We start from the raw sequence: 19,932 nt of genomic DNA on the forward strand, positions 1-19,932 counted from the left end.
AGTCCAGTCATAGGACAAATTTGGAGGTCCAGAAAATGGTTTTTGTTTAGATAAGCTTCCAAAAGACCAAAAGTTCTTACTCAAACCAAATTACTCCCTCATATTTCACTTAGTGATCATTTTATATTTACCATATCAATATGCCCAATTCCAAGTTAAATATGATCATTCCATCTTTCAGGAAATACCTTAGCTGATTTTTGTTCAAATGGGAACTAAACTATGAGACAGGGTGTATAACAAATATGGGGTTGGTTGTTATGAGACTTGGTGTGTAATAAGCCTGGATTCTCTGAATCAATTGCAGAACTCCTTTGGATTGTATTTGAGCCAGGATTTCATTCACTCGTGGCAGACCTAATGTCCTAGAGTAGCTCAAGCATGTTTTTACCACACTGGTCTGTTAAGAAACACATTAAATACCAGTAGTACATTGTAATGTAAATAAGAATTACCATGTTTCTTATTTGCACGTTTAACTTCAATCTAACATAACAGGAGAAATACAAACGGGAACAAGAAAAACTGAGGGAGGAATGGCTACGAGCTAAGCAAGAAGCAGAAAAAGAGAGCTCCAAGTATTTTGATGAGGTAGGCTATGAATATGGCTTCACCTTTGACTGTTTAGTTTCATGATGGCTTATTTCCCTAGTAGCAGATGCATGCAAGCAGGCAAATAATTTTTTTTATGTCATTTATATTCTCATTTTGGAAAACAAGTTGTCTTCTATGACGTGGTAGAAAGAGGTTGCAAAAATGAGAAGGAAAGAGGAAATGGGATGTTTTGAGACCTGTTGAGGTTGACATTTTTCCTTATGGATTGGTTAGATAACTAACACCAGAAATATGTTGGCAAAAAGTTACAGTGTGTATTAATTTTTGTGACCAGAATGAAATGGTCACCTTTGCTGCTTATTTACCTCCTGATGCTTCTTGTTGGAATTCTGCTTCAGTACTTCATGAGGAGGCATGTTGTAAGTGCCTCTCTTGTTACTGGCAACCAGTTCATCCTATCTCTGATAAATTTACATATCAAATCAACTTCAGATTTGATATCGTGTGTTTCAAAATATTGAATGTGTGTAGTTTTTGCAGATGCTGACTTTTGTGGCTGTTGCTTGTGGGAAGATGAACAGGTTTTTTCTGGAGTGTGGGAGGTGTCTGAGATATCTCTTGTCTATTGCTATGTGCGAGCTGCCTCAGGCATCCTAGCTAGATCAGTTGTGCTTATATAGTCACAAATAAGTAAACTGTAATTTAAGGCTTAGGACTGCAATAAGAAAGCTCTTTGAGCTGTTAGAGGACTTTGCTGTACAAGAATATAAACCATTTCATATTTTATTATGAGAAGTTTGGATGGACCAGTCCATAATTGACAAATAGCATTTGTTCTGTGCAATTAAATCATACTTGACTGTTGAAAGACCTGTTTTCATGTCTGAGAGAAGTCATAGGGTGGTAGGTCTGAGGCTTGACTTTCAAATGGTAGGAGAATGGAGGAGGATGAGAGTTTCCTCCACATCATGAGTTTCATTGGTCTGATCTACATGTGCAGTGTGTATCTTAGTCTATATGCTCTTAGGTAGGTCTCAGGTTTCTAAGTCAAAACAGTAGGGAGAAATGCTGGGCGTCATGGAAAAGTTTGTTTTCCGTGGTGATTTAAGTGGGGATGGGATAGCTTGAAATGTAAGTGATCCTTTAGAAAGCAGAATGTTTCACATAGTTGTGGCCACGCTGCCTGTGGTGCTTGCTGAGACTGCCATGTGAAACAAAGCTCTTGCGTTAGGAGAATGTGCTAGCAGGCACTCAAAAAATGAAACCAAAGTACCCCCTGGGTCTTGCATTGAAAGTGTTCAAGGATGCTCTTTACGCAGTCTTCCCTCAAAGAATAAATGAACTTTTCTGAGTAAGCAACCTGTTTACAAAACAGCTCCCTTGCCTAAAAACTTTTTTTTTTTTCTTCCCCATTTGCTACAGGAGCAGACTGTTCTAACCTTAAATGTAACGTCTGCGCGGGCTCCGTCTGTGTCCAGCTGGAGGGCGAGCTCTGAAGCAAACACTCCTGAGGAGCCAGAAGGCGATGGAGGAAGCGAGCTGGCGGCGCGCTTGCTGGGCGAGGAGGAGGAGAGGAGGCGGCTTCAGGAGGAACGGAGGATCCAGGAAGAAGCAGCCCTGCGTTTTGAGCAGGAAAGGGAACTCCAGGAACTGGAGCTTGAGAGACAACGTAAAGAGAGGGAACAGCAACATGCTGAGGAGCAGAGGCGGCAGGCAGAGATGGAGGAGCAGAGGCGGCAGGCTGAAAGGCAGAAGGAGGTGTCGGTGGAGACTCCTCGGTACCAAAGGTGTGCGCTTGTGATGGGATGTGCTCTCTCTTCCTTCTTGCATTAAAAATTCAAACATATTTCTAAAGGGAATGTGTATGTACTGAATATGTAAGCGTATGCATGTAAGACTCGTACTGTAGATTAATCAGTCAGTGCAAGATACCACAGGACAGCCTTTCTTTCTAAAAGGAGAAGAATCAGGCGTGAGAAAGTCTTTCCTCATGAATCAAGTGCTCTATTAACCCACTCCAGCTCGTTCTTTAAATAGGAAGTGTAAATACAGTAATTACAGCCAAATCAAATATGACCTGAAGCACTTAATGTGAAGATTTTGTAAGAACCCCGCATAAGCTTATAAATTGAGAGCCGGTGGCTCAACATATAATGCTCTCAGAAGAAATACAAAGTTAACACTTTTCCAACAAATGTGTGACTGATTTTCCAGACTCCTCTCTCATTTTAGTTCAACTGTGCAACAGTAAAGTTTAATTGCACTACTGGTTAGTTTGTTGATGAGGGGTATATGAGTGAAGAGATACCAGCTTAGATATCATAGCCTGTTAGAAGTACGTGCTGTGGATATATTTATTTTAGAGCGTGAAAAAGTGTCTTCCATTCCTTTCTTCAGCAGTTTGGTTTTTTTAAAGAAAAAGAGAGAACAAAAAACCCCACCCCCAACTATTAGTTTACAAGTGCATGTTCTTGCCCAGAAGTTTTCAGACTCCTATTACAGGTATGATGGGAGATTAATCTATCTGAAACAGATTAAAACAGTAACTTTTCCTTATTTCTTTCGCTTTTAGCTTACTGCCTTGTGTGTGATTAGCTTTGCTGTTTTTCTTGAGGGTTTTCCCCTTTTCTTATATAAGTAAGAAGAGATGACTGAAGATAACGTATGGTCTCAAGTTAAGTCCTAGGAGAAGAAAATATGCCTATAGAGTTGCATATATTTGCTGGGGAGTTTGTGAGACCTGGTGTTACCTTAGCTCATTGTAAGTGACTGCTGCTTGAGTTTCCTGCTGAGCAAAGCAGAGGTACGGTTGTTATAATAGCCAAACAGGTGGTTCTTGGCAGCTGAGCCAGGGTATCTCTGCAGTTTTAGCTTGCCCCAGCTGCAAGATAACAGGACTTTGTGTGGTAACTTACTAAGTTGCTGCAATATCTGCATATCTAAATTGTTGATATACGCTTTAGGCTCAGGGGATTTCGTTGCTTCTGAGGCTGCTGCCAAAGGATGTGTTTTGCTAAACTAGGATGTCTTTGCTTAATAATAAAGGAACAAGTTCAGTGAAACTGGGGTTTAAAGTATCTGGTGTTAGATGTTTGCTTTACGCAGATATCCAAAGATACGACTTGGAATCTGATATGTTACATAAACATCCATGAAGGCATGATACTTGCTACAAAGAGCACCGAGGTTGGGGACAGGCAGCTGGAAGAGCTTTGCATGTGGAAGTTAGTGAGTGCTTCTTTACAGGTTGCCAACTGTGCCTACCCAATTTGCTACAATATACATGTAGCTTTTAGAAAACGGTGTTTGGACAAAGCTTACCACCTGGCTTTGAGATGGATGAGATAATCACTGCCATATACTAATATTTGTAACTTTTGCACCATCTTAAAAAGTCTTTGAGTGGTTTTTTTTTCCTCATGTATTTTCATGCTTCTAACTAACATAGCTGAAATTTCTCATTTTTCTCTAGACATACTTACTGTTTGTTCAATTTCTAGAAAATGTTTTTATGATTAATATGTATTATCTTTTACCTGTATTTTGCTTCTAGACATTATGAGCGCTACGAAGTATCTAAAACAATAGAGGATCGAGCTGGCCATCCTCTCATTGACAGGTAATAAGAAATTGAATTGACAGGTAGGTTGAAACATCTTCAGCAAGAAGTATTAACCATTTTGGTGTGCTCAGGTTTGGATTCCTTGTCACTTAAAAAAATGTAATTTCAGGCAGTTTTTCTGACAACCTTTCTTCTCCTGCCTTCTTTTTTTAGCTGTATTTCTCACTGATAAAATTAAGCCTCTTTAGAACTTTAACTGTTTGGGGTTCCCCCCCCCCTTTTTTTTTCCCCTTAAGGATCTGTTCCGAATAGTTTTAGTAGGAAATACGTATGTCTATGTAATATATGTCTCTTTCTGTTTATGAGCATAATGTATCTTTTTTTTTTTTTTTTTAATAGGCATTATGAGCGTTATGAAGTTTCTAAAACCACTGAGGAGCAACCTGGCCAGTCATTTGCTGACAGGTAGGTGTGATACTGAATCTCAGGGTAGACTGTAACATCACCATTTCTGTGTCAGAAAGCTTTGAAACTTCCAATAAACTTTAGCCATGGAGCTAAGTGTGTACTCTGTAGTGCTGCTGTGTTTTGCAGTTTTTATGGCATGTTTTCATATTGGGAAAACAAACAGCCAAATTTCTGGCAAATTATACTCTGTGCTGTGAACAACAGTCAGTCGGTAGGATTTTACGGGGAGAAGCAGAACTATAAGTAAGTAAATATGTGGGTGGTACTAGACTTACCTGGCTAGAAAACAATTTTGCATAATATTGAGGTTGTGTCATAACATGCTATACAAACTAAGGTGCAGTCATCCCAGTCAGGATTGTGCAACTTAAGAGAGAGTAAACAGGGAGGGAAGCAAGAGGCAGCAGCAGCATATTTATCAGGAAGATAGTAGATGTGCCACTTGTTAAGCGTTAAGCCTCTTACTGTGGCTATTTTCTATTTTGTTTTGCTTAGTGGTTTGTTTGAGGCTTTTATTGTTGTGTTTTCGGTTCTGCTTTGTTTTTATTTCAATAGAATACGTTAGCCACTGCAGATTTGGGCTCGTTGAATAGACAGCTTTTTCTCCTCCCTTGTAGTAACCGGGCTGTAGTTAAAAAATGTTGAAGTAACCTAAATCCAGAATGTTTGTGTCAAGCCTTTGTCTTAGATGGCATCCCACAGTAGTTCTGAAAGATGACCTCTGCTCTGTATTAGTCAGTTCTTATAGATGGAGTGAGCATACTTATATAGTAAGAGAAATCCCTAAACTTACAGGGTACAACTAATGGATGTGTTACTAACGGAAGATCTAAATCTTACTTCGTATGTTACCTGCACTAAATAGTTACATCTTGGATATATGTGTGAGGAGGGCACTCGGGAGGTGAAAGCATCCTGGGCAAGGCTGACCTACTCTTTGGAGCTACTGTGAAAGTGTTGCATCTTCTCAAACAGATAATGAAATAGGTCACAGCTTAGGACGGAAAATTAGAACTTGGAGTAGCAAGAAATGTGATGCAGTTTATGCATAACTTGTTTACAGAGAAAGGACAAGATTCCCTCAAACCGCTGTTATGCAGCCAATGCTGTACTTGTGAACACATTACTGTAGCAGCTTTGAGTTGTGACCCAGGATTTTGGTTCCTTTCTGAAGTACGTGAAACTGAGAAACTGGCTGTATTACTTGAGACTAATAATACAGCACAGAGGTGTTACTGAAGCTCCTGCTCTGTACTGTCAGAAAAAACAGCTTTTTTCCATTTGTTTTTGTGTATATTGAATGACATTTCTTGGCTAAAACTCAGTAAAAAGTTGTGCTGCTGGGTATAATCAGTGGATAATAAATTTCCCGACGACAATCTGCAGGCAGTGTTTGAGGAGGTGTTTTGCTTACAGTCTAGTAACAGTGCTGAAGTATGATTTAAGTTTCTCATGAAGTTAAATCATTTAGAAACCTGCTTTGAAAGTTACCCCTTCTTTGACTGTCTGACTGTAGTCTGCACAGAACTTCCACAGGAAAGGACTTTGTTTTTTATATATTTTTGTTGAAGTAAATAAAATCATCAGTCCTTTATACCTGAAGCACTGGGAACTTTCAATACATAATTTTAACTTTTAATGTGTGATTACCTATTGACATCTAAATATTGACACATCTTTTTTCCCCCTTAATGTCCTATTGGTTTGTGTCTGGGTATTTTTGCCTCTTAAGTGCAGCAGAAGTTGTTGATGGGAGGGATGATGAAAAAGGGTGCAGTGTATCTGTTGTCTGCCATAAGATCTTTGTCAGTGACAAGGTCTCCTAGTTGAGATAGAGAAATTAATGTTTTCTATATCCTTAGGAATAAGTCCAAGTCGACTTCAGAACTGAATGAATTCAACACAATCAGAAATGGTAACTACAGTTTAATTTCTATTATTTTAAAAATGTATTTTTTTGAAAAAAAAATCATAGTTGTCCTAAGAATATTAATTTTCAAAGTGCTTTTTGATAGCTGCATTGTAATTTAAATTCATACCATGGCACAATTTAATGAAGTATTAACAGCAAGAGGAAATTCATACAGTAACATATAAGCCTAGGACAAATATGATTAACTGCTCTCTGGAAGTGCCATAGCAGTGATTGCAAACGCATCTTAGATGCGTAAATTTTAGATGACTATTATTTATGTGAGTTTAAACCAATTGCGTAGGTATATCATTGAAGATGTATGTGCTCTTCATATGTTGACTCTGTCAGTAAAAAAAGCTGCACATACCAAGATGCTGATGTATTTAATAGAACTGTTTGCTCTTCTTAGCTTCTGTTAGTGTAGGGATAGCACAGCTAGAAGTCAGCTCTCGATACTGTTACAGTGGCTTGTCTCCTGGACTCTGCTTCGTTGCTGCCTTTCTTCAATTCTCCTTTAGTTCCATTACTGTGTTTTTAGAGGAATGTGCATAAACCAAGGAAACAAACCAGATTTATAAATATATTACAGTAGAAAATGCCAGAAAGCTACTCCTGTGTCTAAAATACGGTTTAAAACAGCAATCAGAAGTAATCATAGAAAAGTGGTGTATTAGAGGGAATATTGCAGATTGAAAACATTGCTTTCACACTTTAAAGCTTGGTCATTGAAATTAATGAGCAAGTAAACTTCCACAACATTTTATAGTGGTATCTATAGCAATAAAACCAAGACAAAATCTGTAGTCAGAGCAGTATTTAGAAGGGTTGAAATTTCAATTGAATGACTTATTGCTGAGTTATTTTCTTAATTAGCCTTACTTCAAAAAAAATAGTTACTAGATCTAGGAAATAAAGAAAAAATTGTTGCTTTCTAACTCGTCAACGCATATTGGAGAAAGATGGCTTGTTTGTTTCCCTTCCCAGAATTTCAAAGGGCTTCTATACCATAAATCTCATTTCAACTGGCTGCTTAATACAATATCCAGATAATAGAGAAACTCTTTGTAAGATGTCTCTCTCTCCCCCCCCCGCCCCGACATACATAGGTATATATTCATATATAGCAAGGTAAAGCAATGTGTCTAGTGCCTCGAAGAAGGAATGAATTCTTGAAAACAGGGACAACTTAGAGAAAAAGTGAATATGAACTCTTAAAGGGAAAGAAGGTATTTCAATGTTCAACTATGTTCTGTACATGCTTCAGTTTGTATTAGAGGAAGAGTCCAAATTGTGTTCCTTAGAGATTGTGCCCTTTTAAAAATACATGTATGTGTGCATATATATGTACACACAAATGTATATGCAGATACACTTGGGAATTGAAGGAAAATACCTACTTGTATTTAACTTAAACATCATGTCAAATGCCACATTAATGGAAATGCAAATAAAAAAAAATAAAGATGAATTGCCAGGTTTGATACTGGACACACTGCAGTAAAAAGAAACTGGAGAAACTTGTGAGTGGGGTGATGAATGACTGCATCTAGAATTATAGCCAGAGTCCTGGGTGCTTGAGAATTGCTGCTGTGCCTAAAGGTGCCTAGCTGAAGTTTGCACACGTTGTCCAAACAGGTACCCAGAGCAAGTGTTCGGACAGGTCCTGGAATGCAAGTGACTCGCAGAAGAAGTCTCAGAAGGAGCACAACCTGTCTGCAGCAGAGTTGGAGAGACAGCAAATCCTTCAGGAAATGAGAAAGAAAACATCTCTACACACAGACAGCAGCTGGATTAGGCAGCGCAGTTCCAGCGTACATAAGGAGCCTATTAGTCTGTACAGCAATAGTATGAGGAGGTAGGAATCACGTTAAAAATTAACTTTGTCTCTCATCAGATGTTTTTGTTTGGATATTCTAAACTTCAGCTTGTATTACAGATCACAGAAACAAGTTGAGTCTGTGAAATGTTGTAAGGTAAACTGAATAGCAGCAGAGATAGCTGTACTACTGCTACTGTTTTCTGACATTAAATGGTTTTTGCAAATAAAGGATGTGGATGTGACCTGTAAATAACTCAACGGCTTATTTCTTGGTTGGTGTACCAGCAATGGAAATGAATATTACCTTATTGACAGAAGCGCTGAAGAATTTCAGCATGACAGTTTGTTGTGGAAATTTATTATTATGGCTAAGGACTATACCCTTACTATACACAGGAGTAAGTCTCTATACATAGAAATATGTCAAAAGGTCTGGAGTTTGTTTCTATGATCATTCTAGGATTCTACTTAAAGCATGTAATGTATGAATGTTGGATTTGTCACTTGGGAAACAGTTGAGTTATCAGACAGGAAAGTGTTTGGCTATTGGGCCAACACCTTGTACCTAGACGATGCTATCCAGTCTGGGTGGATCGTTATTTCAATCTGGTATCCCTTGGAGAAAACAAAAACAAACCCGTTATCTGAGGTCCGTTGCTGTACAGCAGATTTTTGATATGGTTCACCCTGATAAGGCTGCAGTGAAACGTGTTTTGCCTTTATTCTGTAGTGGCTAAGTGCCACCTCTCTTTCGCCTCTCCTGCTTTTTTCCCGTGAGACTAGGACTGGACACACAGGATAGTTTGCTGCTCAAAACATTTTAAATCAGTATGTGAAGAATGTTGCTCAGGGTGATCAGACAAGCATATTCATGCTAGAAAAATCTTGACAATGCTATGATGATGCTTTTCTGTGTTTTAAGAATCAGAATATAGCTCATGCTCCAGCTGTACTGCCATATCCCTTTGTATGTGTACCTCTGTTACAGAGGAGAGTCTTTGGACAATCTTGATTCTTCAAGAACGAGCTCGTGGAGGCATCACTCATGGCTGAACCAGTCTGCCTCCTCTTCATCTCTGTCCTCTAGTCAAGATCTTGGTCGCCCGGTGTCCACTTCAAACCGAGCCTACATGTGCACTCCTTCTTCCAGCAAAGCTCCTCCTGCGGCCACCTCTGCGAGAGCCCCCTCCGTGTTGCAGACAGCCCCTCGAGCTCAGTCGCCCCTCTCTGCTTCTCAGCCAGGGTCCCAGACGCGCAGCAGGTGAGCGGGGAAGATACAAACCTCAGGCCGCACTAAAGAGTGGACTTAGTGTGGATATGGTGGCCTACAGCAGTGTTCTCGCCCGTAACGTTGATTAACAAGTCTGAAAAGTACCTGGAGTTTTCTGGCTGGGTGGAATGGTGGAAGTATGGGCCGGTATTACCTCCCTGCTCCAGTTATTCAGAAAATGCCCCAGGTTTGTCATCACTGCTTGACATCGGTTAAAAAAACAAAGGAACTGGAATAGTAAATCTCCGGTCTCCAAGCTGTATGCTGGTTACCAAAATGATTAGTAAAAGCCTACTCCAGATGGCATTTCTGACATTTATTTTCTTCAGTTTGTTTTAACAAGAGATTCCTGAAACCGTCACTTCATGGCCCTCGCCTTGGTCTCTCCTCCCCCTTTCCTGGCATGTGGTCAATATCATCTCAAGGAGCACTCAGGAATGCTCATAACTCGTGACCCTGGAGAATTACAGAGTAGGATGTTGGTTTTAATCTAGGAGGAGAAAGCAAGAATTGCAACATGGTTTGAAACAAAAATGGAATTCAGTTGTGGTGGGGTAGATAACTCTGCTGTTTTAAGTACTTGAAACATTTTAAAAATACTTTGGGAGAAGACTACAGAGAATCATCCCCGCACAGTCACACGTATTGTATGTAACAACAGTGTGAACACTGCTTCACTAGCTCTTACGCTGTCAGGCACTTTCTGATAAATTGAATTTTTTTTTTAATTTTTTTTTTTTTTTTAAAGCTAGGCTTCTACATTTTTTTATAATGTAAGAAAATTACCTTCTTAACCTGTTTATCTTGTTCTCACTTCCATTTGCTAACATCTTGGTAGGTCTATGGAAACTGACCTCTGCGTGGCTTATGTTCAAAGAGTTAACGTAATGTTATATGACCAGGACTAGCCTTCTGTTATCTAACAAGGTGCAGATGGTGGGACTTGGCAAGGGTGCTTGCTAAAACTTAGCCTTCGGGATAATTCCCTGCAAAGAAGTAGTAAGGCAGGAGCACAAAACCTGTGTTCTTACTCTCCAATCTTAACGATATACTCTTTATTTGTAGAATGTGTTTTATACAATTAAATATCTCCCAGGAATGTGACAGAATTTATTCATTTGTTCCTATGTAACTTTGATCTAAATTACAACACTTGAGCTTTCCCTAGCTTTCAGATCTACTGTAAATAGTATTAATTTTGAGTTTATTTTCCCTAAGCAGCCTAATAGTCTACTTTTTACCAGTGTGTTTTTATTTTTGGTCTCAAAAAGTCTTTGATACTTTTCTTTGTCTTTTAAACCTTTTCAAGCTGGTTTTAAGGATTTTCATTCTGTATCTAGGTCAGTCAGTGGGAAGAAAATCTGTTCATACTGTAATAACGTTCTGGGCAAAGGAGCAGCCATGATCATTGAGTCTCTTGGTCTTTGTTATCATTTACATTGCTTTAAGGTGAGAGCTGGGAGTCACGTCGTGAAGGAACAGGAACTAATCAGGAGCACGCATGGCTACTCAGTGTTACGCTCACAGGGGCTCTACTAATCACCTGCTTTGCCTTCTACTCTTGACAGCGTGTGCATGCACATTTCCATGAGGTATTTAGCACTCTAAGACTATTTCTTAAATGCCAGAGCTGACAAGTAAGACTCTGACAAGTAAAATGGACACATTGATGCAAGATGAAAGGTCTTCCTTCTTTGAATAGACAGCAAAAAATCAGAAGGTGCTGAGCCACCTTTCCCAGAGAAATTAGGTCATTAAAAAAAACAACATAATCTCAGCCTGGACACTGGCAATTGAAACATTTAAGATGATCTATCACCTCTAAGCTAACCCTAGCAGACAGTGTTCACATGGTGTTTCCCAGGCAAAGGCATGTTGTCAGTGTTCAAACTGGCAAGATAAAACCAAGCCAGTCCAGAAGCTGTGTTTAGTGCAAGCTAACCCTGGTTGGTATATTAGCTAGTGCTCAGCACTGAGACATAGTTACATGATTTCCAGTCAGCCTGGGCCATACTCAGAGCTGAAAGAATAAATGCTTGCCTGCAAAAGATGTGAAAGTACTCCTAGTTCCCCTGCCCTAGGACTAGATGAGGAATTCCACTGATTTGGAGGTGCCGTTGGACCCTGCTGCTTCCACAGCTCGAAGAAAACAGCTTTTGTGTCTGGCTCAGAAGAGAACCCTCTGTGCCCAGCTCAAATGCATCACCTTGAGTCAATCCCTTGTAATACTATAAACTCTTACAAGTCCTGCCTGCTTGAGCAGAAGGGACTGGAGTAATCCGTGGGGGCTGGTGGTCATTCCCTTTCTGCAGAACTTGTATTTTGTGCGAGGGAATCCACCTGTAGCTCCTAACCTATGTAAGAATATACAAAATTTATGTTTTTCGGTTTCCGAAGATTAGGGAGCTGTTGAACAGACTGCTATCCGAAAGATTCATTACTCATTTAAGCAAGCAAACTGTCTGTCCTGCCGTAGTCAGCTGAGTAAATTTGCTTCGTATATTCAGTAAGGAAAGTGTTATACTTTGGGTTACAGTCCTTCCAGAGGTGGTTTGTCTTCGTAGCAAAGATGTGTTCAGCCACCATAGTTAAATAGTTTAATGTTAGCGTGAAAGCTGTCAAGCCCTTTATTCGTGTGTTTTTTCAAGAAAAATGAAATTGACCCCTTCTTTCCAAGTAAGAACCCATTTCTGTGATGCAAACCCAGGAAACTGGGGGCCCTGAGTATTTGCTGCTTTGAGTGCCAAAGGGCGGGGGACTGTACGTCAGCGTCATGTAATGCCGCATGGAAATCTGCAAGTAGCACACCCAGGTGTTCTGTGCCAAATTGCTGTTGCCATCTAGAGAACAAATCTTTTTTTATGTTGAGCAGGTTTTAGTTTTCAGAGAAACTGAAGTTCAAATTAGATTTAATGAACTAATCTCTAAAAACCGTCTGCTCCATGTTTGCTTAGTTGGTGTATCTCTGCTATGCGTTGTCCAGTCATCGCCTTAGAATACTTTCTCAGGGTTGGTTGCATTATGATCTACTAATCGTTATACATTTGCTTCTGGTGATTGTGGGTTTATGGTTCAAGCTTTGTTGAGCTTAATCCAAGCTGCTTTTGAACAGCATTTTTGTTTCTCAGTGTTTTGGAAGGAGTTGCTAATTATTCGTCTGTCATACAGTGCGTTGCCTGTGGATGCGACCTTGGGGGATCCCGCTCTGGAGCTGAAGTTAGGATCCGAAACAACAAACTCTTCTGCAACGACTGCTATATCAGATTTAAAAGTAAGGCAATCCAGCTGCAGCGTGAATGACCGTAGTTCTGCTTTGTGCTGTAAAACCTCAAGTGTTTGGAGAGCTGAACCACTCAATAGCTTTCATGTTCAGCTTTAAGTAGGTATCTCAGAGAATAGGTTCAGCAAGGTTTGATTGCCAGTTTCTGTCTTGGGTAGAGTAGTCATTCCTAACTTTTAACTTGCTGGTAGCTGATTTTGCCACCTTGTTATTAAGCAGCTTCAAGCAGACAACGCTCTGTAGTCATCCTGCTTTCTTCGCAGATCTGAGAAAGTGGTGTCAAGTAGTTGTCAATTGCTGAACAAGCTTGTCTTGATAACAGAGAAGTCTTTTTGAAAAATTGTATATATTTTTTTAAAAAGTAATCTGAATATGTATTTAATTCAATCCTAACACATACCTGGAAAGCTATTAGTTTATCCTGTGCAGGTGGCACCAATGCTGGTTTCTTTTTGCGATGCTATTATTATTTGAATTATAGGTCTGTGATTGGTTATTCATTTAGGTACAAGTTCAGGAGGAATTGATTTACTTACAGATCTTAATTAAAAGGTGCAGTATAATTTTTTTCCTTTATTATGGTTTGCAGAATTCTGATTTATTGGAGCATGATATTAAGGCTTTGAATAATGGTGTTGCTTTTCTGCTATCATAGATGATGGTAGACAACCTCCTAACTTTGATAAGTCTTGGGAGTGTTATATGGCTCTGTTTTTTACATAGCAAATATAGAATTCTCTGGAATGATAAAATTCAGCCAAGGGATAGGGTTTCTAAATGACTTCATGGGAAACATGTCCGTGTTTCTCCGTGAGCCTGGCACCTTTTTCTCGTGATGGACCAGAAGGCAGTGAAGGGAACAGGATACTCATACTACAACACATCAGCAGGACTTGGGCATCTGCTGGCTGAGAAGCCCAGCCCAGAAAAAGACAAGCTCTGCATCTGATGCTCTTACTGTTTTCAGGCTCTCTTTGGCTGCTAGGAAGAGGAGAAGCTGCCTGCACCACAGAAATATTTGTGTGGTGCCCGAGCTAAAACCAGAAAATCTCGCGCCTCTCCCTGACGCTAACAGTGCATTTACAGAAGCTGATGTTAGGTGCAAGGGTGCTGCCGTGATTGCCGGCAGGAGAAAGACAATCGGGGGTGATGGAAAGGGGTTTCCATCTGGAGGTGGTCCAGAGCACTGGGTCATATCTCTCCGAGAGTTTGTCTCCCTGTTGATGATGAGACTACACCAAAGTGACTGTGTTCCTATTTGAAGCATCCAAATACATGGGAGAGTCAATCTGGGGCCCGCTCATGTTATTTTTGTTTTATCTTTTCTTTCAGCAGGCAAAATTGCTGGAGAAGTTGTAGAAGTTTGGTACTGAAAAAAACCCCCACTTTTTTATATTTGCTGGCAAGACAGTAGTCAAGAATTTGGTGATGGAAGTAACCAAAAATTTTATCATGGATAAATTGCTATTTAGTCTGTCTTTGACACTGCAGCCCATAAAGTCACGGCAGTGCCTCTCAGAAGCAGAATTGATCTGTGAGAGACGGTTCTATTCCCTTCCCTTCAGACTGCGTCTTCTTGGGCCACTGGGCACCTCAAAACAGAACTGTATGAGGTGATACGAGTAAATTTGGAATTGTAGGAACTTGCAGGTACAGAATAAAGCATTGAAATTAGTGATTAGTAATTGGAATTAGTGATCTGAATAATACAAAAACGAGTTATGTGATTACTGCAGTGAAAATATACCGACAGCACAGCACTGCTCTGTAATGCAGATTACATTGTTTGCAGTTGGCATTTGACATCAGCCTGGCTAATTATTCATTAGTATGGAACGTGAACATATTGGCTAAAAGGTTTGATAAGCTGTAGGATTATTAATATTCACTGTGTAACTTTATGGTGTGATATTTTTGCACATTTTAATGTTAATTTTGTGTTTTAAACTTTTGACACTAGCGGAACACCACTGTATTGGCAGATGCCCACAAATACATGCAGAGAGGATAAAAAAGTTCTTTTTGAATATTGCTACAATTATTTAGCCAATTTTAATTTGATTATTGAAGGGTAAATTTAGGAAAAACTGTCACCCTGTCTCTATGCTAATACTATAAATGGTTATTAAAAACTTGGTAAGGTGCATGTTCTTTGGAATATTATTTGGCCTGAAATACTTGCAGTGCTATAATTAGATTAAACTCAAATCGGTACTGTTCATTAAATTTGCATTGCTGCATTCAGACTGTGTATCTTAATTTGTGTTACCGTTTTCAATAGGTAGGAAAGACCATTACCTGACAGTTTCTAACTAGGCAATTTTAACTTTTGTTGCTAAGATTCTTCAGAAACTAGACTTCAATTACAAGTTCTTCTGTCTCTCTCTAACAGCTGGACAACCAACCTCCATGTGAAGCAAATGAAGATATGAAACCGCTGTTGCAGATAAAAGAAGAGGTGATTGCTGCTGATGTAGATCTATAAATATATATATTGTGTGTATGTGTGTTTTTTCTAAGAGTAACTCTTGCTTGTCTAGTCTTCATAGCAATGCATTGTATTCTTCATATAACTATTTTTATTTATAAGAAAGTAATTGCAGTAAGGAAATACCTGGGGAAAATGCTTTCACTTTTTCGGCTTCAAGTACTGAGAGCACAAGGGAGAATAAGTATATTTTCAGTAATAACTTCAAAATATTTTTGAGGCTTATAATCAACTAGTTGACTTTCCAGTGGTATATGAAGAGGGTTTTATGTTTCTAAGCTCTTGAAATGAGCATTAGAGAAATAGTTAATATAAATATATATTTGCAATTGCTGTCTTTATTTTTGACATATACTGAAAGTGAATTCTCTAGATTAATATGAAGCTGCATTTAAATGCACACAAATGTGTTTGCTTTCCATATGCTGGTTTCTAAAATTATGTGCTTTTTTTGAACTTAAATACAAAGAATAATCTGTTTGCTAAGTGGTGTTGGCATAATATTCTGTGGAATCCGTTTAAGGGGAAGAATTCTCTTTTCCCATTTGGAAAATGTAACTATCACTTTTTCCTCCACAAACTGAGTGGAGAATGGTTGTTAAATTACAGTATATTTGTAAATAAAATTTCTGATGTTGCATTTATTAGAAGTTTTTTTTCTTTCTATCCAGCTGAATGTGTTTAAGGTGATTTGCTGAAATACAACATTGTTTGAATTTCATCTTGGTAAAATATTTTCTTATGAGAGGATTAAAATGTCCACCTAAATATATGTAAGAACAATAGGTCTTTCTGCTGTCTTTCCTTCATGACAGACTTCAGGTTTTGTATACAGTTCTCTCGTCAAGCTCCTCACGCTCTTTCTCTGCAGCATTTAATAGAAGTGGTGAGGCTGATTCTTTATCCTCTGTGCTCATCCCTGAAGCACGACAGTTGCAAGAAGTGGAAGTTCCCCAGAATTTTGCTGCTGTGGCTAGAAATGAGACGCTGAAAATATTTTGGTTTAGGTTTTGCTCCTTCTGAAAACGCGGCTGGAATGTGCGCTATGTGTTTATCAGTGGTGGCTCCCAAATTGCTTTGGTCAGTGGCTTCCCCAGAGCTTTTCATGCCCAGCTATGTACCCGTCTGCGTCCTTGGAAGCAGCAAAGAAAACATGGGGTGTGGGTCAGAGGAATTTGGGGGAGCATTTTAGGGATGAAACAGAGGAAGAGGAACATCTGGGACGTGTAGGAGGGCGGTGGGGCTCTGAGTTTGAGCTTGTACGTGGCACCATGAGGAGGTGCAGTGAGGGTGCCAAAGCAGCTTGGGGTGCTGATTCCTCTTTAGGGGGTCTTGGGGATGGAGAGGAGAGCTAGCAGATTGAGAAGAGAGGTCGAGGCTGTGACGGCTGGAGGCAGCAAGGGAAGATCTTGCTGTTTCAGTGTAGTGGGAGAACTTTGGCCATGTGGGTCTCCTGTAACTCCTCCTGCTTGTAACTCCTCTGCCTGTGTCGTGTTTTGCTTCGCTTTATTGGTCTTTCCCCTGAGCAGATGGGTTCTGCCTTGTGCCAGGGAATTCCCTGCTAATAAACGATGAATTACAAAGTGCCAAACACTGTTTTCAAATATTGCTTTAAAAAAAAAAAAAAAAAAAAATCTAAAATGCCTCATCAGCCCAAAGTTGCCAAGATCCTTGTTCAATCACCTGTGTGACTTACTTAACCTTGGCTTTTGGTATTCAGTTAAAGTGTCTCCTAGGAAGTGAACTGGTAAAGATATTTCCTCTGGTTTCCACTACTGTGGTAAGTAGTGATGCAGTAGACCACAGGTGAGAACTCTGGGGTATGAAGACCCTAGTACCCAAATACAGGCTATGGAGGGATATTCACACTGCCTGCTCACACAGCCCTCTGAAGAGCCTGGGGTCCTCGCTGCTGCTTGTGGAAGGAGATTGCTTCCCTGAGAGCTATTCAGCGTAGGAACCCAAAGCGCGTGCTGTGCAGATCTGGCTCTTGGTTAAGGCAGGTACCTGATGGAGATGGTGCGGATGCCTCTGCACTGTCTGGTTTTCATCCTTCGTTTGTGGTAGGGCGGTGGGTAAGGTAGGGTGAGTATCCCTGCAGTCCCCATCACCAGCCCTGAAATACACTGAGAGAGACAATTTTTTTTGTCACAGGTCAAAGTTTCTCAGCCTCCAAGGCATGAGTGAATTTATCCTAGCCTATCTATCATTTTCCCTCTCCCAGCATCGTGTCATGCAGCAGAGCTGTGGGAAGTCAGGGATGGCCACGCTGTCTTTTGCATCTTGAGCCCAGTCGTGTTGCCGTGTTCCTGGGAATCATTTGGGCACAGAAGTTGCCTGGGGGTGAAGAGCACAGGGGAAGAAGAAAGCTCAGCAGCCTGTGGTCTGCCATGTCACTGGAGCTGCCCGGCTGGCGTCCCGCAGCCGAGAGTGACGCGCTCTGAGCTGGGCTGGCTTTTCCTAAATGGTGTCGGGTATATCCATGTGGGCTCCAATTTCATTTTCCCACAAAATGTCTGTAGAAAAAAAAAGTGGTTATTTCATTAGCTTGTACCAAATTGCTCGACTGTGAGCAAAGAGCGAGTGGAATATTGGATTAGTGGGGCTCAAAGAGCTGAAGTTGAAACTCTCGCAGAGTTGAAGCTGAGTTTCTCACCCTTGTTAGCGGCCTGGTTTCACAGGGCTCCTTCAAACCTGCATTTGCTAATCGGAGCTGGCAAACACGAGCAACGAAAACTCCCTCCTCCTCTTTCCTGGAGGGGAACAGGCATAGAAACCCACGTTACTAATGTTGCTGTGTTTTGATCCCCACGGAAGCATTTGGAGCTGGAGCATGTTGGGCTCTGGAGTTCAGCAGAAGCGGATTATCCACTGGCAACACAAGATGGCAGTGTGTAAGTGCAGCTGGCACAGCAAAAAGCCCTTTCCGTGGTTGTAATCTTGTATAAAAAGGGTCGCGTTTGCTAAATGATATTGAAGTTGCAATGTAATTAGAGTTGTGGAGAGAACTTTCATTTAATCTAGGGCCTCGCTCCCCACTCGGCATTGTGGAGGTGCGATATGCAGCTGAATCTGAGCAGTCTCATTTAATTTTGTAAGCCAGTTGGTTAATTAACTGCTGCTTAAACCAGTACTAAGTAGGGATAGAAGTAAAGAGAATATTCCATGTGAAGAAGAATAAACTAGGTGATTTCTAGTGGAGGATTTTGGTGTATTTTGTTGGATTCTTTTTTAAGATGCTGTTCAAGGAAGAAGAACCAATTGCTCTCCCTCTTTTCATCAGCTTCAGACACTCTGTTTAAGGTTCAAACCCTTAAGCGCAGGTGTTCAAGTGTGAGTGTCTACAGGTAAGCCAGGCCTCTGCACTCCTGTTAAAATCTGGGGCTGGATTTAGGGCTCAGCTCTGTTCTTTACTCTTGGATGTCTGGTGCTGCTCAGGATGTTGTCGAGTGTCTAAGACATCTGCCCCAGGCTGCTTGTGGTGCAAGTCTGGGAGATACTCATGCAGCTGCTGGTGCAGGTCCTGTGGGATGCTTTAGAGCATCTGACAGGACAGCAGAGATTTACAAGCAAGCATCTGAGTCAAGCTCAGTTCCCCACAGACAGTGGAGCAAAGGCATGATTTCGTGGGCCGGTGAATGGGTGTCCACTGTTGGGTGAGATGCTTGGCTATCTAAGCTTCGGTGACTTGAACAGACAGGTGGACCCTAGCTCACACAGACACCTGCGTTTCTACATCCCTGTGTTTACCTATGTTAATGCTGACTGAATTCTTCCAAAAATATCTGAGAAGCTCTGTTTTAGCTAAGTCCTTAATCTACCCTATCTTCAGGCTTGCAGGCCGTTGGCTAATTAATTGCAATGTACATTTGAATATGGCTTTGGAACTGAGTGGCCTACGGATAGGGCAATGTTTACATAAAATGGCACTTCAGATATAGAAGGTGTTTTCTGTAACTTTTCAGTGTGAACTTGCTGTGGGATTTCTCTAACACATAACAAAGAAACCAAGCATCTCAGAGTGAAATGCAAGATATTGCAGATGCCCTTAGTTTTGTTGAGATTTCTTTAAAAGGTTGTCAGTGCTGATTAGTGGCGAGATTTATGCAGCAAGGCCTTTGTTAGAGCCCAGTGTCTGAATTCGGAGCTCGCGCTGATGCCGGGAATGGGCAGAGCCAGTGGCATTATTTTCAAGAAGGCACCTCACAGAGGAACCCCTGAGGAAGGCCCAAGTGATAAGTTCAGATCTGCCCTTAGGTAATAGCTCTTGTAACATGGCCCACCTTGTCACTTAGAGGGTGAAAGGTGACAATTTGAGGTCAATGTGAAAACCAGAGTGTTTGCAGTGGTGGTTTAAATAATGGATTAGCAAAACCTGTGCCATGGCTGTAATGGAAGGCTATTAGCAGCAGGCATAATTACACGAAAGAGCAGCTTCATGCTGAAAGCTCTTCAGCATTTTCATTTCGGCACCATGCTTCTTGGGAGCTAGGGGCACCGCCATAAAACAACATAGGAGGATGATATAGAGCACTTGCTCTCAAAAAGCATATTCTAGGGTGAGCAGTAGGGTAT

The 19,932-nt window shown here is 40.6% G+C and overlaps 1 protein-coding gene across 9 annotated transcripts in view; it reads left to right on the forward strand.

Moving 5' to 3' along the window:
• LMO7 (LIM domain 7) overlaps window positions 1-16,001 on the forward strand; it is a 135,774-nt gene extending 119,773 nt beyond the window's left edge. For 8 of the 9 annotated variants that reach the window (XM_075423129.1, XM_075423138.1, XM_075423146.1 and 5 more), the window contains 10 exons: window positions 499-591; window positions 1,978-2,342; window positions 4,109-4,174; window positions 4,517-4,582; window positions 6,448-6,500; window positions 8,136-8,355; window positions 9,308-9,580; window positions 10,930-11,038; window positions 12,758-12,860; window positions 15,262-16,001. In XM_075423129.1, coding sequence (XP_075279244.1) covers window positions 499-591; window positions 1,978-2,342; window positions 4,109-4,174; window positions 4,517-4,582; window positions 6,448-6,500; window positions 8,136-8,355; window positions 9,308-9,580; window positions 10,930-11,038; window positions 12,758-12,860; window positions 15,262-15,284 — 1,371 coding nt within the window. In that variant the 3' untranslated portion in view covers window positions 15,285-16,001. The remainder of the gene's footprint in view (window positions 1-498; window positions 592-1,977; window positions 2,343-4,108; window positions 4,175-4,516; window positions 4,583-6,447; window positions 6,501-8,135; window positions 8,356-9,307; window positions 9,581-10,929; window positions 11,039-12,757; window positions 12,861-15,261) is intronic. The other variant, XM_075423198.1, reaches the window with a different exon arrangement.
• Window positions 16,002-19,932: the final 3,931 nt, after the last annotated feature.

This window comes from Opisthocomus hoazin, chromosome 1 (genome assembly GCF_030867145.1).
Source record: "Opisthocomus hoazin isolate bOpiHoa1 chromosome 1, bOpiHoa1.hap1, whole genome shotgun sequence".
Lineage (NCBI taxonomy): Eukaryota > Metazoa > Chordata > Aves > Opisthocomiformes > Opisthocomidae > Opisthocomus > Opisthocomus hoazin.